This window comes from Cannabis sativa, chromosome 4 (genome assembly GCF_029168945.1).
Source record: "Cannabis sativa cultivar Pink pepper isolate KNU-18-1 chromosome 4, ASM2916894v1, whole genome shotgun sequence".
Taxonomy (NCBI): Eukaryota; Viridiplantae; Streptophyta; class Magnoliopsida; order Rosales; family Cannabaceae; genus Cannabis; species Cannabis sativa.
Genome location: NC_083604.1, coordinates 75,597,114 through 75,619,326, shown reverse-complemented (window position 1 = coordinate 75,619,326; position 22,213 = coordinate 75,597,114). Strand labels below are relative to the sequence as shown.

Genomic DNA, 22,213 nt, shown 5'->3' with positions numbered 1-22,213 from the left:
TTATTTCACTACTCTGCATTAAATTTATTTGTACTACGAAAGAATTAATATTTTGTTATACATATTTAATTTCCAGTTTTATATATTTAATTTTATAATGATTTTATTGCATAAATAACAATGAAATTAAATAAATAAGAAGAGAAATGAAAACATAAAACACAAGACAAGAGTACAGTTATATATACAGATTCGCTGGAGTTTTTCACTCCAATTCAATCTGATGACTCGATTGAAAAATGCCTGTATTATCTGTCTATAAAGGGAACACAACTAAGACTTTTATTACTTATTCTTTGCAAAATTGCAAGTGCAAATGAAAAAAAACAAACAAACAGCTTTATGGGTGGGCCTATCAATCTTAATCTATAATTCTATACAGCGTAGTTTTTCTTCTTATTTCTTCATTTTGATTTTGCTTTATAATTTGTAGCTGTGGAGTAAAAATTAAATTTACGTGCATGCATGTAAAGAAGAAAGTAAAAAAGTTTACTCACTCACTCACATCGGTATTTTTATCAAGAAAAGTTAACAAGAAACCACTCACAATGCGCCGTGCCACAGGATTAGGAATACTACGACATAGGCGACCATCGATATAGGCTACGATACCTGACAACACAAACTTGCCAACTCCCCATTTCCATACGAACTTTACCTTCTGCTGTACTTCAGGGTTGTTCTCAAGAGTAATTGCTTTAATATTTTCGTTGTCGGTATCTATCTTCAGTTTCACGCCCGATATAAACTTGTTAGCTTCCTTCCTAAGCTTGCGAATTGAGAAACTCACAAATAGGTGCTCACATAATGTCAGCAATGTTGGTCCAATCTTCCACTCCTGTTTATAATGAAATTTGTAATTATGAGATAGAAACACCGATGCTGAATCAATTTAAGAAAGTTGGGATTATGATGAGGGTGGTGTATTAACACCACTCTAGCTTTGAAAATAACACACTCCACTAGATGATGATGAAAATAACAGGACATACACTTTCTCCTCGAAGATGGCGCAAGGAGCGAGAGGTTCTGGAAGGATCGCCCTTTAACAATGCCTTGCTCACAAGGAAACTCTTCACATGATCCACAATCTCCTCTATAAGTGTATTGTTTGGAGGTAAGTTTTTTAGGAAAACCTGAACAAAGGTAGTATTAGTGTCATTCAATACATAATTTTCCAGCTGAAGTAGCAAGAAAAGAGAAAAAGTATTGCCGGACCCATACAAAATATAGATTTTATATGATAGATTCCAGGGCTGAGATGTAAGGTAAAATATTAAATCAGTACTACATCTCCATGTGAAGCTTTCTCAAATATGTAATTTTATTCTGAAAGGAAACAACATTGCTACCAGTAGATTATACACACACAAATTTATTACCTGATTATCAATGACTCTGACTCTAAGATATTCTTGTCTGTACAGTGTATCCAACATAGCTTGAAGGTATCCTTCAATGTATAACTGCAATAATTCAAGCAAATTCTTCATAAGAGGTTTAGTGGTCTATTTGCAATGAAAGGGAAATTAGCTCAATTATAACAGGCTACAGTAAACTTTTCAATAGGGATTGACAGGCTGTACTCTTGAGTACATTTTAAGGAGATTTTTCTTCCCCCCTCTCATGGGAACAGACTTTCAGGCAAACGAGATTGACTGAATATCAGTGAATAAGGTGCCAGAATGAAAAGCATTGTATTACGTAGAATTCTTATCAGAAAATAGACACAGAACCGATGTTACCTCATCTACCCCAGCACTTCGGTCTAGTTTAATTTTTCTATCTGGGCCACCTTCCATTAAAGCACTCCCCAGTAATGATGGCTCCATAGCCAATTTCAATATGCCTTGATGAAACCCAGTCACCTAGAAAAAAAGACGCACAACCAAATGTGAATTTATAGATTAAATCTTGTCAACTCAATTTTCTAATAAACATAATTGTATTTATTACTTTTGTTCGAAAGGGTTAATCATACCATGCCATTAAAACCGCTTGCTTCAGCTCCCTTCAGAATAGAGTCTGATATTTCAGTGACAGCAGCAAAAAGCACATTAGACCCTGCTGTTCGCAACTGCAAGCAATCGTAATAGTTCGTGAGTGAGGTAGCACTGTGGTAATCCTACTCATTCTTTAAAAAATATACAACTTACAGATTTTTCAAGATCTCCAAAGTATCGTTTTGTTCCTGAGGACCCTTTACCCCCAATACATTTGCTGAGGAGTTTGAACGTGCCTGGTCCACAGTAGGGGAAAAAACATTAGCTTCAATGGAAAAAAAGAGGGAATGATAAGAAATTTCACATGTAATCATTATAATTGACATGGCTGTTAAACAAAAGCAGTTGAACCTAAAGAATGAAAGAGCAGAAAGTATACCTAAAGTGAAACGTGGAAGGTTCATCAACCCACGGGAGGGATCAAAGAAAACATCAAGGGAGGAAGAAGCCAAGTCATCAAACATGGATACAAAATCTGGTGGCAGCAACGGGCTTCCTTTTGCAATATAGATAGCCCTCATGGAATACCTGAACAATCTTATCAAGTTTAAGAGATGCCTTATCTTTTGCACAAAATAACAAATTAACACAAACCATAGTTGGATTTACCATGAATAATGTTGTGCACATCTGATAAACAGTTCACGTATTGTTATTAATGCATGTGTAACCAAGACACCATTCAGCTCAACAACCTTATTTTTAATTGGAGGCACCTAAAGTACGATAAAGAAGAAACAATAATTGTACAATGGATCTCATCAAATAAAAGTAAAGTAAATTATCTCGTACACTCGAGTCAGAAAACTTTTACGCAGCCATACCTTTATGACACTGTGCAGCAATGACCTCAGTGTCTCCTGGCCTGAGCTATAACTTGAATACGAGTCCCCAGGAAGGAAGTTTGCAATAATCTATAAAAAGAAAAAAGAAAAAAAAAAGTTAGTATATTGTTTGAATAAAACATTATACTGAAAGAATAATACATTAAACAAATGCAGCGTGTATTATATCATACCTTTATTGGATGGATCTCAAAATGATCAAAGTAGAACTGTCGACTCTTAGTATTTGAGTCACTTAGAGATGTTCTCCAAAATGGCACAATTTTCATCAATGTCTCCTCATCTAGATTCAAATCAATTGGCTGTGAAATCATGTGTGTATTAGTCAATGCACGTGTATAGTACATTCAATTACAAATGAGGAGAAATGAAGCGCATTTGCAGTATCTTCATTGTTTGCAAGTGAACAATACATAGAATAGAAAAACAAAAGCCAAAAAGTGAATGGACATTTCAGTCAAGTAAGAGTAGCATATTCTAATAAATTAGTAACAAATCAAATCTTTAACTCCTAAAACAATATTGTCTGAAAGTAATTTCTTTGGTTAGTGTAAGCTGATTTTAAATTGCTCTAGGGATAAAAACTAGAGCATACTGGCTAATTTTACCTGCAGAGCAATAGATGAGTATCGAACTTGTATAACATCAGAATTGGTTGACAGCAGAACAAAGACAATTCTGAGTATGCAGTCATTTGACTCTGTATAGTCTACTTGATGTTTTCGAAGCATTGCTGCAAAAGGCGCTCCAACCCACTTCTGCTCTAAAATCAATGACTACATTCAAATAAAGGAGGCACTATTGTTAGTGTGATGAGTGGCAAAGTTTCAAATGACATTTTTCTTTAAGGCTCGCCTCCAAAATCAATGGAAGGCATAGATAGGCCAATTAATTGTTTTATGGCCGAGGTACAGGGACAACAAAGTGAAGATTTTTTTTCTTAGAATTTTAGAAATCTTTCCAAGCAGTAGTAAATTGAAAACAGAGATATGAAGGCTATTTACTCTGGGTCAAGCAAGAAGCACTAGTGGAAGTACCTGTAGATTGATCTGGTTATATTTGTGTTTATTGGTAAAGACAGAGTCCAGACAAAAATTTCCGAATCTTGCAGAAATAATTGTAGGAGATGACTCCTCCATTCCATCCTTCAATAAATGAAATAAAAAGTCATTTTGTCAAGGAAAATTATACGTGCATATTGAACTATTCCACTTGTCTGAAATAATGCATTTTGTATCAATATTATGGCAATATCAGAGAGAAAAGCAGCAGAATAAAATGCAAGAACTGGAAATGGAGAATCAAATACAGCCCATTTAGTTAACTTGCAAATCACATAATGGGCACATTCACATACTTGTTTTTCTTGTTCAAGCAGGTGAATGTTAAATTGAGGAACCCTTAGTTGAATCTTTTCACATGCTTGAAATCCTTTCTCTACTTTCTGGCTTTTAGAAAACTCACAAAACCGCAGAACTCGGGTAGGACCATCTGTATATACTTCATACCCTACTTTTGCCATGTCGATGCTGTCAAGGTCACCAGAACTTGGCATGCTATTTTCTGATATTTCTTCGGTAAGAAAATGATGAGCCAGCCCCCTATGCCTGACCTTGTGGAAAGGCTTCCATGCCCGCACCTTATCCAAGTTAATATCCCGAGGTAAAGAACTATCTATGAGGAAAATTAACATAGCCAGTTAAGTAATGCTTGCGGTAAACAATAAAATTGACACTAGTATCTATCAATCTTAAAAAGAAAAACAAGATAATTTTGTAACATTGTGCATGCCTGTATGCATTTCATTTCTATGTGCATGCTTGTATGCATTTCCTAATTTTTAACGCAAAACAATAATTTGCATATAGACAACTCAGTTATAGAGCTAATGAACTTGACAATGAAAAATTATGTATATAGAGAATGAACAGTTAATAACATGTCGTTCCACCCCCTCAAAAAAAAAAATTATAGAGAAAATAAGTGGAAAATGATGATGTGATGTATCATGTATGCTTTTCCAAATAAATAACAAAAATTACATGCAATGATGTCTACTTATATGATACATGCAAAATATTAAATATTTAAGCTGTGACTCTCTAAACTACAAAAAGATTACCATTAATTTTGACAACTAATTTATGTGGAAGTGTCAAATCATCCCATACATAATCGACAGTACTTCCCGATACAAGAACCTCTGGCTCCAATAAATCCTGTCAAATGCACAAGAGAAATTTGAAAAAAAGAACAACCACATAACATGGTAACTGTTCACATCACTTGCATTAGTATTTAGTACATAACTAAAATACAAAACAGTAACCTTTTGATGGTACGTTATAGATACATGGGGCAAGTAATTCTCAATTCGATATGGAAGATTGACATTTGGAGGACTATGGTAGTGCATAACAAGTTTAGAACCTTCTTCTACAACATGAACATCAGCAAATGTTGTTTTACTTTCTCCTGGTGATTTCTTTTGGCCTGATCGTTGCTCCCTGAATTTGAGGAAAAAGCGTCCTAAAGAAGCAATGCATACCGGTCCGGACCAAACTGAATCAGGCTGCTTCAATTTAAATTGGACATAAAGTAATGCGTCATCATTTTCTTTACTATGTTTTCTTAATAAACTCTCAAAGAAACTGAGTTCTTTTTTATTGACCATCACATTCGACAGCTGTAATGTTGCTCTCTGTCTACTGTTAACGATAATATCGTCACCCCTGTCATACTTTTTTAAACAAAAGCAGAAAGAATTACACAACATATTTATAAATATGTATATAAAAAGAACCTCTAGAACTATAAATGCAAAAGCTACCTGTAAATAGCATTGACGAACACAGATACTTTCTTCAGATTCATTTACTACCACATATCTTGGGACTATAGTTACTAATTGAGATGGTACAACTGCTTTACTATGAAGTGGGCCCACAGAAACCCCAAGCTTTGTAATAAATTTTACACCATCGCTTTCCTCCATTTCTAAGCTTATCTCTGTAAGGCCTGACAAGGCATCCAAATCTAGATGTGCCTCAGATGCATTATCTTTTAAGAGTTTGAGGCAAACCTTGTTAGGTCTGCAAACATAAGGCACATGAAGATGCCTATTCAGTTATAACATGAAAATAAGGAAGATCTAAGTGAAGGAAATGTAAAGAAAATATTTAAGAGCTGTAAAAACTAATACAAGTACCACAACCTCTAGTTATTATAAAAAAGATATGGACCTCAAACAAGGATATGACTATTGAAAATTACACATCTTACTTCAAGAACCAAGATCTGGTTGACTTTGGATGTAGAAGTAATCCGAACTCTGAAAAGGAGTCAGAACCGAAATTCTCCACTTCATCCCTGGTTAATTTAATGAGTATTAAGTTTAAAGAGCATGAGCAGATATCAATGCTTAAAGAGTTTGATTTTAATGTTTTTTCCTTTAGTAATCTTGAAAAAGAAAATGTATTGTTATGGAACAACAAAATACCTAGCCAGGGGCTTCCTATTTGGTGGAAAGATATAAAGGGGAACATCTGTATCATTCCTCAGAGCATATGATGTGAAAACAGTGGCCTACAAAAGATATATGCAGTTTAGAATCATCGCAACAAACTAGCGTAATTATTGAAATTTTAAAGTGAACATACATCTTGGGAAATAAAAGGAGCATGAAAACGTAAATAGAAATTCACAATACTACTCATGTTCTTGCAATAAGTTTTTTTTTAAGAAAATCAAATGTATGTTAGGCCTCCAAAACGTTTGAAGTATTCGAGGAGAAGACCTACTTAAGTACTTGAGTAAAATGTCTACTTTATTATTGGCTTTTCCTGTTGTTTGTTAGTTTTGGGGTTTTCTTTGAAATTAGTTTCAAGTCAGCCAGGAGCCTTTGTCTATAAATACTAGGAAAGGAACTTCTGGATTTTGTGAATTGTACAGAGTGAGTCTCTCAGAGTATAGAGCAAGTTGGACTATCAAATAGCTCAACTCCTTGTAATCTTTCTGATATCAATAAAACTCATTTCCTATTTACTTTCCTATTCTAGTTTGTAACAATGTAGTACAGCATAGTACCTCCAATATGCCTTTGTGCCCACGAGACAATCTCAAAGAAGCAAAATATTTTCCACCAGCAAAATCCAGATCAATGTCTAGATAGCGTGCCTCGTTTTTCTGCTTCTGTAACTTCTTAACCCAATCACCACTGTTCACTGGTTTGCAGCTAGAATTTAGCGCAGTTAATGTAACAGTAAAGTATATCATGGAGGGATTAACATAAAAATCCAACGATGAATCAGGTGATAGTTTTGCCTGATTCTCAGTGTTGTCACACTCAATGCAAGAACATGGATCTGCAACAGTGTAAAAACTTATGGAATGAATACTGAAGGAGTAATTTATTCTATCAAAGAACATTTTTCCCCCTTACCCATTTCAGTTAGAAGTACATGTATCTCTGACTCTAATAAATTTGATACATTCACAGTCGGCAAAAGAAAAATTTCCTTCTGTTCTTGTATTGCTTCTGGGGAAGTACTACTTTTATACCCTTCTTTGGAGTTACTAGGTTGTCGAACAGGCACGCCTCTTCCAAAGCTTTGTATCAGAAAATGAATATCAGCAATATGAGAACCTTCAGATTTGAGGCTACATTGAGCACTGCTGAAGGAACACTTTGCTGATTCGGTAAACACTTGTCGAACTTTGTAGCTTAGTTTATCAAAAATTCCAGACAGACGAACTGCCTTTCCACCTTTAAGTTCATGTGACCATTCTACTGAGAGTGAATCCTTGGAACTCATAAACTCTTCATTTATGTTGGGTCTAAAGGAAAATAAGAAGTTACCTGTGTATCACCACAAACCATGAATCCATGGTGACGATAAAACATGAGATAACAAGCAAGAGAAAAATAAAGGTAAGAATTGCATCATTAGTTTTTCCACAACAAAGTCGGAGATGAATGTGTAATTAATTCAATGTGTCCCTCAGACATGGGTGGCACCCAAATTCACCCTGAGATCTGCACCTGCATTAACTCTTAACATTCTTCTAAAGTAAATGAGAAAAATAATATCCTAGGATGAAGATGTGTGAAACTATAACTTCTGTGACTACTGGATATTGACAGTGACACTCCTTGAAATGTATATAAATCCACAAGAGGTTTCAAGTCTACCCGCAGAACAACAATTAAAAATGCTTACCAAGACTTAAAGAATTCAATGCCTTCTTTAATCCACCAGACAAATGTACAGAATCAAACATTGCCATTGAATCATCCATTGTATCTCCTGGTTTTAGAACGAGTGAAGCAGACTCATCTACATTTTGTTGAGGTCGTTGAAATCTTAGTTCAAGGGAGAATCTAGTTCCATTGTGTATTCTTATTAGAGGAGAAACAGTAATAGACAAGCCATCCTACAAGGATATAGAAAATGTTTATAAAGCTAGAAATAATTATAGAATAGCATTAAGTCTCTAATATAATATGAAATTTAGGAGTAGATTTCTTGTCACATACCTCGGATTCCTTTGAAACATCTACTACAATAATTGGCCCAGGATATGTTTTTGAATCTGTTCAAGGGTGTAAAATGAAATATCCATATAAAAAGTACACATGCCATTTAATTATGAAATCATGTTATCTAAAAAGCTAGCCATATAATTATCCAACTTATTTGATTTTTTTTTTTGACGCGTCCAACTTATTTGATTTTGAATGGTCATACAATTTGACAACAGCAACAACAACAACAAAGAAAAAAGAATAGTCGTAACAATAAGGGATCCCTAACTATAAATTGAAATTCTTAATGTAGCAAATAACACAAATGTACACCCTCGTGGGTTTGGACTGAAAGGTAGAGTTCCAAGTTTTTTTTCTTCAGATTCTTTCGGCTAGTGATTTGTGTTTTATCTGGACTTACCCTTAATTTATGAAAAATCAGTACATAATATAACTCATGGTGTTTTGTTTTTGCCACAGGAATAATAGCTCGATGTAATAAACTTTGAAGGTTTGACTGCAGCCTATAGCTAAAGTCTTGACTTATCCCATTTCAATTGTTACTATAGAAAACATCCTAATAACAACCGACATTTTTCCTTTTAGTTGGTCGACAACATCCCCCTACTCATTCCTCCTTAGTACTTTCATTTCCTCAAGAACTACGACCTTACATTCACGAGACTCTAGAGCTTCTTCAATATAGGAACCTCAGAGTTAAGATTCCTCTCTAGTGAAACTAAACCAATGAGATGAATTCTTGTAGATGCAAAATTATATAGAGGGTGTTGAGTACATGAACGCATGCATTTTTTTAACAGCTATGTGAATGTTAAATTTAGGGGAATTTTTACCCTTCTTTTATGTTTTATTTACAATTTTACAGGCTAAAATTTTTTATTACATAAATACGCTTGTAGAGTTTTAAAATTATAAAAATACGCTTTGCTCAACAAAAAGTAAAAAAAAAAAAAACGAGAAATCAACCTCACAACAACTATATATCAATTATAAATAAACTATAAAACAGCCAAAAATAACCTCAAAAACAACCTCATGACAACTATAATACGATTATAAATAAACTATAAAACAACTAAAAAACGGTTTATTATTTATACTAAAGAGGTATTTTTGTAAATAAGAATGAAAAAAAATTCGTGTTAAAGTATTTTTGTAATTTTTTTAAAATTTTTAGTCTATTATGGAAATTTTTCTTAAATTTAAGGGTGTTGAGTTTTCTTGAGAATCGTTAGACAAATTAGAGATACTTGATTTTCTTTTGGGGGACACTCTCAGATTACATTCTTAAAGTTTCAACCTTGGCACCATCAAATTTCACTTCCTACAATATTCATCAGCACCAAGATTCTTTTCATATCATCTTCAGTTAATCAAAACTGGGAAGACAAAATTTATCTTATTTTGACAAGTATATTTATGTGTAGACAACATCCATGTGTGTGTGGCTGGATACATTAAAGAGTTTTTTTTTTATCTTTTTTCTGGTAAGGGAAATAGATTCAGGATATACCTTGAGAGGAGACTATACTTGTTCTCCAAGCGAACTTTTGACTTTGCAAAAGAGAGACTGGAACTGAGGAAGTCATGAAAGATCCTAAAGCAGCAAGTTGAATTGACATAGATGCTACCTCTTGGGATGGATTCTCCAAGTCTTCATACCTTCTGTGTAAGAATAAAGATCAACCAGCTGATTAACTCAATCATGTGTTTACTTTATAATTTGTACATAACAAAAGAATGTGAGGCACTTTTAAAAGTGATTATAGGGTGACGCGAAGGATCTGAAACCCAATAAAAGTATGAAGCGTTTTTTCATTTTTTTTTTAAAGAACTACCTTAAAAATATGGAAGTGGATTGATTTCTGGCTATTTTCAAACTCCGCTCATTGAGAAAGTGACAAAGAAGGGTTATGCCTGATTCGTTCTTTACCTACCAATATAGAATTATCATAATAATGCCATACATGGAATTATGGAAATTCAATAAATATATATATACACACATATACGAATAAACAGACCAGTAATTTAATGCACTCAATGTCATATTGTATAAAAAAACATATCAACTTTCTGAATACCATCAAATGCCTGTGTCATCACAAATCATGGGTCAGGAGGAAGTTTAAAAGATCAAATGATTGAATCAACGTGAATTCTTGATCTTTTATTGAAAACAGAAAGAACAAGACCACATCTCATCCTCATGCACACAAACATCACATTACGATTCCAATTCAATAATACCATTCGGTCATCATTGAACCTACTTTCAAGAATACCAACATGTGTTCTATTCAATTCAAATGACAAAATATGCTTTGTTAAGTGAAAAAAGTGCATGATCAAATATACTAAGGTCAACTGTTGGTATCCACTCCAACAATGACTCATTCCCTGTAGGACACATGCCCGGAAGGAAAACATGCTTAGAATGTATATGTATGTGAAAATTCAGTTAGATATATTTGGTGTTTAAGGAAGAACAGAATAACAAACCATGCAACCGTTGGCCAGAATCCTGGAGCTTTTCAACAAATAAGGACCAGCTAAATTTAACTTCCCAACCACAAAAAGGAGTACATCCAATGAAAGTTCGGAAAGGGATATGTTCAACTGCAATACTCCACACCAAAATTGTTAAAAATAGTCAAAGTGGTCAACAGCCCTCAAATGACCATGGAATTTAAATTATCATTGTTTAAATTGCTGACCTCCTTTGTTCTGCAATGCATATGAACAGGTACCCCACACAAATTAACTTCTGAACCCTCGGGGTGGAAGCTAGAACGGTAGAATAGGAATATTTCAACTGGATGGAGAATTTCTTTCCTACAACTCAAAATAAGATAAGAAAAGTTATTCGAATTTGATCAAATGGAAAGTAAATTTTGATTAAATGAAAGACAAATAGAAGTAGTTAGTAATATGTATAGTCCAAGTACTCACCATAAGTTTCTTTGGGAGTCAAAGTGATATATTGCTGGGATTAGTGTGGTTATAACCCTGGTCTTGGTAGATGTAACTTGTACAATAAGCTTGGTAGTGTCAATGGAAGCACGTAGGAGAGGAAACACACCACTTCTATCAGAAAGTTTATGGATGATGGTTAAAGATATTTTGTTAATCAATTCTATTTTAATGGAAGGAAGCTTTATTTTATGACCGGAAGTTGTCCCTTTGAACTTAGATGCATTATCTTGAAGACTAGTTCTAGAATCCTCCAGAAGATGGCTATCAATCTTTCCTACATCTTGAGCTGCAGAAGGTTCCAGGAGCACTTTGAACTTAAAAGGACTTCCAGGCTTCCTAACGAACTCTGGAACACCATCAACAAATGCTATGGCACAATCATTCTTCTTGTTCACTAAGTAAGAAGTCCTTTTAACCAACTGATTGTAAGGGTCCCAATCAATATCACTATCATAATTTTGAGGCTCACAAGGAAGTATTTTCCAAAGTGCACCCCCACTATCATCGATGCCAGAGATATCAACAAAACCTGACCCTTGACGATAGTTCAATCGGAATGGTTCTCCTGAATCATTGTTTGCATGTAGTGATAGAAAGGAGAACCACAAAATTGATGATCCCCATCTCCTTTGATAGTGGTACTTGACCTATGCAAAAAAAAAAAATAACCAATAACATGAAAAACAAATAGCATATCTTTAATTTAGGTACATTTCATCATACAATAAATTCATCAAATAAGCAAATGACCCCAGTCACAAGTAGTGCGAATAAATATACATATGCATAATAACCAAGATATCTTGGTGAATTGTCAAATACAAATGCAATTATCTTGGTGAATAAGATTAAATAAGGACCAAAATTTGGGAAATATTTGATATGTATGTTGTATATTATTTTGGAGTGATGCTCGGCCTAAAAAACTTGTATACTTCTTTTTTTGTGCACACAACTTGTAGTTAATTTTAACCACATAATTAAAAAGGAGGATGTGGCCTCACCGTGATACTACAGAGAATACATATTCAAACTATTGCCTATGATATAGAACACTAAGTAATTGAACAATAGAGATAACATATCTAACTAATACATTGAGATAATGTCGATTGGTTGTATAACACTAACCTAATAAGCTTTCCCCCCTAGATCTTTTTCCTGAAGCAGATTATTAAAGTATATATCTAAGTAAAGTTTTCTAAATAGGTCTCCTCCCTAACTCTAATACGTATCTCATCACAATTGTATACTATGATAATCTGCTTCAGAATAGAGATCAAAGGAGGAAGTATTAGTAGGTTAGTGTTGTACATCCAAATAAGTATATATCAATGGATCAATTAGGTATGTTTTCTCTATCATTCAATTACTCTTAATGTTCTAACTTATATACAATATCTTGAATTTGTATTTTATATATATATATATATATATATTTTAACATGTGAGTATTAGTGGCTAAAAGTAATTAAATCATTGTAAATAATAATTGTTGCATGTCTTCATCAAGGAGAAACTGGTAAATAATGAATTAACTCGTATGCCATAAAATTCTACTAAAGGCCTACAGAAGTTGTTTGAAAGGCTGTATCAAAGCTGGTTATCAAAGATATTTTCAAACCAGCTTGAGCGGGGTGCTAGAAATCTTGGTATAATAATCAAGATTATATTTGTGAATCTATCAAATAATGACCAAAATTTGTAAAAAACTAGCTGTGTATGCTGTACATATTTTGATTTCTATTACAAGAATTAGTCAAATAATCAAGTGAGAATTAGGTTGTAACAACTGTATAGCTCTGGTAGTTGTGTTCTATTTTTTATTTATAGGAATACTTATGCTAATCTATATCAAATAATTCAAAATTCTACCTGCCAGTTTATATGGAAAAAAAAAATACAATCCATACCCTGAAAAGAGCTCTTTCTCCAACTAAAGAATAATGAGGTGTGCCAACTAAGTTATACTTATTCTCTTCACCCTCAACTGCAAAGTACATATGTTGGTGGACATCTTGAATAGCAACAATTGATCCTACATAGACAGAGTAATTGATAACTCAAGTCTCCAAAATTTACCCAAAAGAAATCTGGAGAATAAAATTTTATTAAAAAAATCACAATAAAAATAAAAATACCTTCAGGAATCATTGCTTCTATATTGTCCAATTCGTCCTCGTGGTTAATGGACCTTTGCTTTTTATTGAAGTCACTGGTGGTAGTCTTGCTGAATACTCCAGAGAAGGATGAAACAATATTTAAAATCATCTGATGTATAAAAATATGTTAGACTGCTAACACTTGCCATTATGTAGTAAACCAGAAGTAATTACATGAGAACATCCTTTTATTACATTACACAAGCATAATCAGCAGTAGGAAAAGTTTTGTGTTGACTAATTTTTATATCAAAAGCTCACCTCTATTTCTGACAGAGAGATGATGATATTAAAATCTGAAATAGAACCACGGCCTACCCATGACTGATGTGAGCAAATAGCACCATTCACAGGCTTTTGAACCGAAAAGAAAGCACCTAATTGTTTCAAGATATATTTCTGAGAACTTGAATTGGAGTCCTTGGGTACAAAATTCTCAGCAGAAAGTTCCTCTGGTGAATCAGAATTTCTTGAGCAACTCGGATCATTAAGTTGATGCATCAAATCCCTACGCTGAAGTTCTGAAGCAGAATCTCCATATTCAAAGTGAGTAGACGTTCTATTGAAAGTCTCCGAATAAATTTTAGGTTTATGAAATTCATTTTCACCACTTTGCCGGAGGACTTGAGAAAGGATTGATGACTTAAGGTCAAACATGAATTTTCTTTCCATATTTGTCAATTCAAATTTTAGATGGACATCAAATTCAAGAACAAGTTCTCGAACACCACCTGCAACATGTAACAAACGATTCAAATACAATGTAGACCTAGCGGTGCAGCACATGAGTATAGTTGGAGGGGAAGAACATGGCATGTAAATCAAAAACAAAGAAGATGGAGCAGTAAATAAAAAGATAACAATTTAGCTAAAATAAAATAGAAAATGAGATAGATTTCATGAAAACCATAAACAATCCAACTAATAATTGATGCTTATCTAGCAAATAATCCTAAATCAGCTAGGAAACTTATAGTAAGAACTGAAAAGATAAAAAATCTCTAATTGGGCCAAATAATATAAAATCAAGTAATATTTCTAACAAATCCATATTAATAAAATACTAATTATCTAATAGGTATCTACATCAACACACCTTTCTCATCTTTGATTACAACAATAGTAGAAAGTCGAGAGACATTTACAGTTAACCCTTGCATTTGGTTCCCTTCAGCTTCTAAAGGTGTTTGAAGAGTCCCTTCGACATTCTCAGTAACATAGTCATCATCCACTCTGGGCATATCCACATTGCATTGTGCTTTTCCAATCCCTTTATATGCTAACTGAACATTAGACATTATTTTTGCAATAGCATAAAGATTTGCGGTAGCACAACTAATGAATGTCTCCAAAGCAGTTGTTTCAAGGAACAGAGTACCACCCTGCACAATAGCAACATATATAACTCCAATTTGAAATCCATTATCATCTATACAGCACTACGCACTGCTGCTCCCACCTCCCCAGCCAAAAATAAAAATAAAAAAAATGAAGTTATCCAATGGTCAATTATGAGCAACCAAAAATATAATATACATATCATATAGGTGTGTAATGTTAGTAAACATATCACCTGAATCCCCCAAGATATTGTCTGAACTTCACCCCCAACATAAAGTGATGACAAAAGCTTATTCAAATCGTGTGCTTTAAACAAAGCTTTTTTCAGTGAGAAACTTCCCACATAAACAATACCGAGTGCCAGATTTACAAATAACCAGTGACTTGGATCCGGTGCTGGAATATTTGATGCAAATCTTAACTTCTTCATGTGGTTTGAATTTTGACTGCTTGACCTTTCTGAATCAATAACGAATGATGACTTATCCATATATGATTTATAACTAGAGCCTGATAGTTTGCTGTGCATAGTCCTAGAAGATGAGGCATTTTGCAAGAGAAACAATGACACAGAAAATGTAAAATTTGGCACTGATATTTCATATAAGCAATTATGAGATTGCAGCAATAGATCTCTAAATTCAGATAGATCAGTATATTCTCTCTGTTTCTGATATTTGAATATCAGAGATTGAATTTCCCCAAAACCAGTTAAAATTTCCAATCTCTCTTCTTCACAAGATAAATCAACACTTGTTTGCTGAATAGTTATTAAAATTCCGTAATCAGGCAGATCAAGATCAGCAAAAGTACCACTACTTAAGGCATTAAAGCTTTTCTTAGAACTTTCCACATCATAATTTATCCTGGTCTTTTGAACAAATACATCCACAGACTTAATCTTGAGGATCCCCTCAACCAAAAACAAAATGCTGCTACAGATTGAAGGTGCTTCTTTACCAACTGCGTCCTCATTTACAGATTTGGCAACTAAACATTTTTGCTTAATACTTTCTGAATGCATAGAACCAATGAAATCTAAGCTGCCGAGTGAATGTGAAACTGCAGAATTTAAATGAGTAACTACCTGCCAAAAAGACAAATCTTTAGTTGAGAAATGGTATGATAAGAACTAACGCAAGTATAAATCTCGGAACTTTCTGTGTACGTTGAGAAACAACAAATATAAATGGGATTCTAGGTTGGGAGAAAGATGGCCTCCTATTTGTATCGATCAGTGAGTGGGTAGTTTGCTATGGAATGTTCTAAGGATATTAGAAGAGGCCAGAGTGTGTTTGAGGGATATGAATATCAAGGATCTTGGAATGTTGGGTTATTTTCTGGGCATGGAAATTTTTAGGAGTAAGAAAGGCATTTCTGAGTATACTCTTGATCTTCTAAAAGAAACTGGAATGCTAGATTAGTGAGGCCAGCAAAACTCCAATCGAACTTGGAAACAAAGATCAAATGCTCAAAGGAGAACCAGTTGAGAAAAGAAGATACCACCAATTAGTTGGAAAGCTCATTTGTCTCTCACACGCTAGACTAGACATTGCTTTCGCTATAAGTCTAGCAAGTCAGTATATGCATGACCCACACCAAGGTCACCTCAATGTTGTATATCGAGTTTTGAGATATTTGAAGCAAACACCAAGCAAAGGGTTATTTTTCAAGAAAATTGATGACCAAAAAGTAAAAGTACTGACAGATGCAAACTGGGCTGGATCAATTGATAATAGAAAATCTACATTTAGTTACTGAAGTTTATTGTGGGGCAACTTGGTGGTAACATGGTGAAGAAAACTTGAGAGGAGGACAGCTATTAGAGAAGAGATCAGAGAAGAATGGCACATGGGAACTCTCTGACTTGTCACAAGGAAAACAATGTGGGATGTAAAATGGCACTTCAATGTCAAAACAAACTAGATGGAAATGTAGGTCGATATAAAACTAGGCCGGTAGCAAAAGGATTCGCTCAAACTTACAAATATCATTCGTGTTTTCCTCTCACTAGTGTACTACTCTTGACTAGGCCTTACATCAAATGGATGCCAAAAATGCATTTTAAAATGCATACCTAAACGAATAAATATAGATGGAGATTCCACCAGGTTTTGAGACCAAGAACAATGCCCACAAAGTGTGCAAACTTTGAAAATCCCTTTATGAGCTCAAACAATCCCCAAGAGCTTGGCTGATATATTCACAAAAGTAGCCAAGCAAAATAGATACAGACAGAGAAGAGAATAAAATATGTGGAGTTGGATCAACATTTTATCAAAGAGAAGAATGAGGATGGTATACTTAGTCCCAACCATACTTCAACAAATCTCCAAAAAGTTGATGTTCTTACAAAAGGCCTTTCAATAGTTAAATTCGAACCATTAATATTCAAGCTGGTGGAAAATGGACTGAAGAGAAACAGACGGATTTTTTTTCTTTTCTTGGTGAGAAAAAATTAAGTTTCTTGGGTCTCCTGAGCTTTAGTGGGCATAGAGAAAATACATATTATATTTCCAGTGGTGTATAGTTTTATTCTGTTTATGTCTATTTGTTTAGAGTTTGTAATTATGCTTATCTGCCTTTGAGAATACCTTATAAATCATCATATCGATATGCACTAGTAAAAGAAAACAATACCTGAGAAAGAGCATATAGCTCATCCATACATAACAAAATAGTCAATCTTGTAGCTGTAACGCACAAAGAGGCTGAAATAGCACTAATGTTTGTGCTAAACGAGTGAAAGTATTCCCTGCAGAGCATATATAGTTCATTTAACATCAGGGCATGATCAATGGTTCTAGCAAAGGAAGTTAAGAGAGATAAAAAAAATGGTTTTCTTTCCAAATCAAAAAAAAAAAAAAAGAAAGTTCTTTACTTCAACTTATGCAGTTGTGATGATTTGTAACTCTTTCAGAAACCTTTAAAAGGTAGATTTCACTCGTGTTTTCAATGTTTAAGTAAGAGTTGCAAAAGATGAAGCCTTTAAATTGACAACGAATAGTCTCATCTCAATCAGTAATCTCTTTTTTTTTTTGGTAAAGTCAATCAGTAATCTTCTTATGTTATTTCATTTCATTTTGGAGGAAACAAAACATCCTAGATCATTTGAAAGCATTACTTCCATTTATGTAAAACTGTATAAGAGAAAAAAACTAGTGATGAAAAGAACATCAAATGCTTTCTTCATTTCATCTAAGGAAGCACATAAAATAGTCTTAATGAAACAAGAAAAAAGGGTACCCTGAAATCAAGGTAATAAAGTTAACAGAAGGAAGTGACCATAAAGTTTTACCTTGACGACGAAAAGTGGACAGTCAATGGCTGCAGACACAAAATTTGATGTTTTTGTTTCTCTGCACTGTCCCCCAAATAAGCATTCAAACCATTGATTCGTAAGTAAGAACAAAGAAAAATCCACCAGTCAGCTATAAATTTTTCATTATTTGATTTAGGAATATAAATTATCTGGTATTCTGGCCCTGCATCATTGTTTGGTATACTGCACTCTGGTTCTATATCATTATTATCTGAGCTTCCCGCAACTGATGATGAATTTGGTTTTAAAGATGGCCAAAATGCAACCTCAATGTTGTTTACATCAAATGCAAGGTGAAATTCATCTGGATTCTCCTCATGACTTGTGACCTCATTGCCACTGCTAAACTCATTTTCCAGACACAATTTAATGAAAGGACCAGCAATGAACACTCCAATTTGAATATGTTTCTCTGGGAGAATTTTTAGCACCGCCGCACTCAAACTACTAGAAAAGTACTTGTACATATTCTCCCATTTGATTTCAGAAGGATCTTCAATGGTTCTTGGTGGATGTGAAGTAACCTCTGATATCCCAGTGTCCTTAGTCCTGCAAAGAGCATGTTCTATCTGCCTTAGGAGCACAGAAATTGATAATATTGATGAAGACCCCAGATCTAACTGCAACCTTCCTAAAGTGAAAAAGCATTTTGAAATCCTAGAATCCAAGTTCCTTAGATCTGGATATGTCAAAAAACTTTTAGTTTCACAGAGAAGGCACGGGTCTTCAGAAAACTCCATCTCACTTCCATCTAATTTCATGCAAGTTTTTTCCCAATTTAACCACATTTCTCCAAGAAATTTCTCCAGAGACGAGCTGCAAGCACCTTCAGCATTATCAATTGCAGTAGTATTACTAGTTTCTGAAAAGGGAAACTTGTGTGCAAGGTCACACCATAATATAGATTTCATATCATTATGATTCTCCTGCCAATGTCTTTTCCCACTGAGAAGATCTTTAGAACTGCATTGCCTTAGAAGAGGTTCCATTAAAGATGAAGATTTAACCTCAAATTGCCCACAAGATACAGTCAAAGACTGTTCGCATACATCTTTCAAGTATAATAATAATAATCCATTGATTGACAGAGACAGTGAAATAAAACTGGGGGGCAACATTCCAATATGCGAATCTAAATTTTTAATAGCAGCAGGTTGAGACATGTTGACTAAAATTTTTCCAAGGTTCAAAATAAAGCAAAACTGCATAGATGAATCATCTGATACAATTTCTAGGTATTCTTCAGTCAACTCTTCTGCCAATTTCCTCCTAAAAAATAAGAAGTAAAAGATAAAATGAAATAACTTGCATATAGGTTTCCAGATAAGTTGAAGAAGTGCAAAGATCATGCAAAAGAGTCTGAGACGAGTATCGACATGGGATTCCTTTAACTTAACAGACTGTACATTGGCTGCTGCTCTATAACGTGCTATCCGCCGTGCCTGTGCAATAGACTCAGCAGGTAGCTCTCTCTCAGCATCAATAACCACCTTCCAAAGCTGTTTGAAAGATCTTGAAAACAATTTATTTTCAGACAATTTTGTAGGCAATCCTTTCAAGATATGATCAATTGAATATCCAACAAGCTGTAACAGATTCTCATAAGCTTTGACATAACGCAACCATAATCCAACAATAACAACTAATTTATGGAAGGATGTCACATGGCCAACTCTGCTTGCAGCTAGTTTCCATAAATGTCTACCATTTCTTGGACACTGATACTCTTTAGATGATGTCTCACCAAATGCTAAACACATGGAAAGATCAAGTGGAGAAAAAGAAACAATTAATTCTGGAACCCGGAGATTGAAGTCTACGAGTTGAAAACTATTCAATTTGATGCAAGTGAATAAATCTGTCATTGAAAATATGTGATTTGACTGATCTACCAATTTAAACACAATCTCAAATTCAATGACAGTTATAACAAAAGAGCACTCTTTCAAAGGTAGAAAAGGCACTCCAAAAAGCCCCCTGAAGAAACATCCGAAATTCAAATACTGAGATTTTGCATTAAGCTCCTTCAAACACAAGGTGCAAGAAGCATTCATCGTAGGGAACTTCACTTGCACATCAATATTATGTATCTGAAGCTGACAATGTTTGAGGACAACATTCAAAAGAGCTGTCTTATATTTACTTCTTGAAGGAGTAGCAGCTGACATCCTCTCAAGAATGTTATGCAAATAGCTACCCTGACATTGAATAAATTGCCTCAATAATATTTATTCAAATTTATTGATAAATTGAGAAAATGTTCACCTTCCTAATGAGAAACATTAAATATTCATAAGTTAACATAGACAAACATAACTTCCATTCTAGGACACAATAATATATCATCTTAATTTACCAATTTGTTCACTCGCTACAAATAAAAGGAATACCTATATTACCTAAACCTTCTTGTCATTAAATCTGATGCTGTTACTAAAATCCACTTTTCTTTTCTTTTTGTATTCCAGTAGAGTAAGCTTATACATCAATATCCATATTTTCTTTAACAAATCAATCTTTAAAACTGACAGAAAATACCTCAGGATCAATCTGAGAAAGCTTTTTCTTTACGCTTTCTCCGAATGTATCTCTCTGCTTCAGTATCGGCACCGAACTTCTCTCGTTCTCCGAGTCCCTTTCAATAAATTAAAGGGAACAAAAAACAAAGCACCAAATCACTCGATCATTTAGTACAACAAGGACATAAATTACAGCAACAGTAAACCAGAACTGGAAAAAATCGGTGACTCACTCAGCTGAAAGTGTGACATGCAAGCCATGAACTTCGAACGAGATGGCAGGGACGGACCAGTTCGAGAATCGAACAGTTAACTGATCAATGGTGACATCAGTAAAGGAAAATCCACTTAAATCTTCGATGAGATCATTGAAAACCGAAGTATTGAAGCGGAGATTCTTCGCGATAGCCTGCGAATTGATCATACCCAATTTTACCTCCAATTCCGGTTGGTCTCGGAGCCATGGCAGTAGCAGAGACGCTAGTCTCCGTTGCGAGAAGTTGTTCCAGAACATTGGGCTCTTTCTTAGGTCAAATCAATTGGAATTTGGACATTTTGGGGAAATGGAAAGAGTTTTATCAAGAAACAAACAGAAGAAAAGAATAGTTTGCGTCCCTATCTTGATGGAAAGATGTGGATGAAGTGTTCATCGGCGGGAAAGAGTATATATACGTCTTACTTAGCATCAGGCAGATAGAGGAACTCCTTACGTGGCAAGTTGTTAGTGGTCGGCTTATAGGACACAAATTCAAATAATTTCCTTATTTGGTAAGGAAAGATTTTTATATATGAAAATTTCCCTTTGTATAATAATGCATCATCTTTTATCTCAACAAAAAAATAATGCATCATCTTCGTCTTCTTCTCAACTCGAGATCTAGGATAATAAGGATTTATGAAGCGGAAAATTAAAAAAAAATGAATTTTCCTGAAATGACACAATTCATGTTTGGCTATTCATAAATATTTGGTACTAATTCATAATTCTCAAATTTTGGAATATTTGATGATATATATTGAGATTTAGTGCTTAATTTTGACTCATTTAATTATAATAATAATAATCATAAGGGTAACTACTCAATTTTAATTGATATTTTATAAGAAAATAAAATGAAACTAGAGTTTTTAATTTATTTTTTATTATTTTATGAGAGTTTTATATTTGTCATTTTCAAAAAAAAAATACTTATATATTGTAAACTATGTAAAATTATTAAATTATTCATTAATGAAATTAATAATATAAAAATGTACATACATATTATATATATAAAAAAATAATTCATCAATCATGTAAAAAAAACCCTACATATATATATTACTATAAAAAAAATTACAAAGTTTAATATAATATAACTTAATACAACATCCAAATAATACGAATAAATTGAAGATGAACAACATCACTTTTTTTATTTTTATTTTTATTTTTGAAGGGGATAACATATCGTTTTTATGCGAGAAGATTTCTAGAAAAAGGTAAGGAATATAAATTTA

General features: G+C 33.9%; 1 protein-coding gene across 4 annotated transcripts; it reads right to left on the bottom strand.

Annotated features, from left to right (window-relative positions):
• Nucleotides 1–147: 147 nt before the first annotated feature.
• On the bottom strand, nt 148–21,591 carry LOC115715105 (uncharacterized). 4 transcript variants are annotated; one of them, XM_030643911.2, is made up of 36 exons: nt 20,947–21,581; nt 20,733–20,829; nt 18,171–20,392; nt 17,513–17,627; nt 15,105–15,959; nt 14,628–14,913; nt 13,793–14,262; nt 13,511–13,640; nt 13,283–13,407; nt 11,346–12,016; nt 11,111–11,228; nt 10,896–11,012; nt 10,232–10,326; nt 9,907–10,055; nt 8,385–8,440; nt 8,068–8,281; nt 7,290–7,706; nt 6,935–7,212; nt 6,348–6,433; nt 6,131–6,217; nt 5,679–5,940; nt 5,178–5,588; nt 4,971–5,067; nt 4,206–4,522; nt 3,886–3,993; nt 3,457–3,624; nt 3,022–3,150; nt 2,828–2,917; nt 2,613–2,719; nt 2,383–2,531; nt 2,157–2,239; nt 1,982–2,077; nt 1,746–1,868; nt 1,383–1,466; nt 993–1,136; nt 148–838 (listed from the first exon to the last, which is right to left on the bottom strand). In XM_030643911.2, the coding sequence occupies exons 1-36, from the start codon at nt 21,225–21,227 to the stop codon at nt 494–496; spliced, it is 9,582 nt and encodes a 3,193-aa protein (XP_030499771.2). In that variant the 5' UTR covers nt 21,228–21,581; the 3' UTR covers nt 148–493. The 4 variants fall into 4 exon arrangements, with proteins under 4 accessions (XP_030499771.2, XP_030499770.2, XP_030499772.2 ...); XM_030643910.2 differs by having other exon boundaries at nt 9,907–10,058; nt 20,947–21,580; XM_030643912.2 differs by lacking the exon at nt 20,947–21,581 and having other exon boundaries at nt 9,907–10,058; nt 18,171–20,387.
• Between the last annotated feature and the right edge of the window lie 622 nt (nt 21,592–22,213).

Coding starts and splice junctions, on each gene's coding strand:
- LOC115715105 (XM_030643910.2), bottom strand. CDS start 21,227: ATGTTCTGGAACAACTTCTCGCAACGGAGACTAGCGTCTCTGCTACTG. Junction 6,434..6,934: donor GGCACAAAGGCATATTGGAG/GTACTATGCTGT, acceptor TATCTTTTGTAG/GCCACTGTTTTCACATCATA. Junction 5,589..5,678: donor TTCGTCAATGCTATTTACAG/GTAGCTTTTGCA, acceptor TGTTTAAAAAAG/TATGACAGGGGTGACGATAT.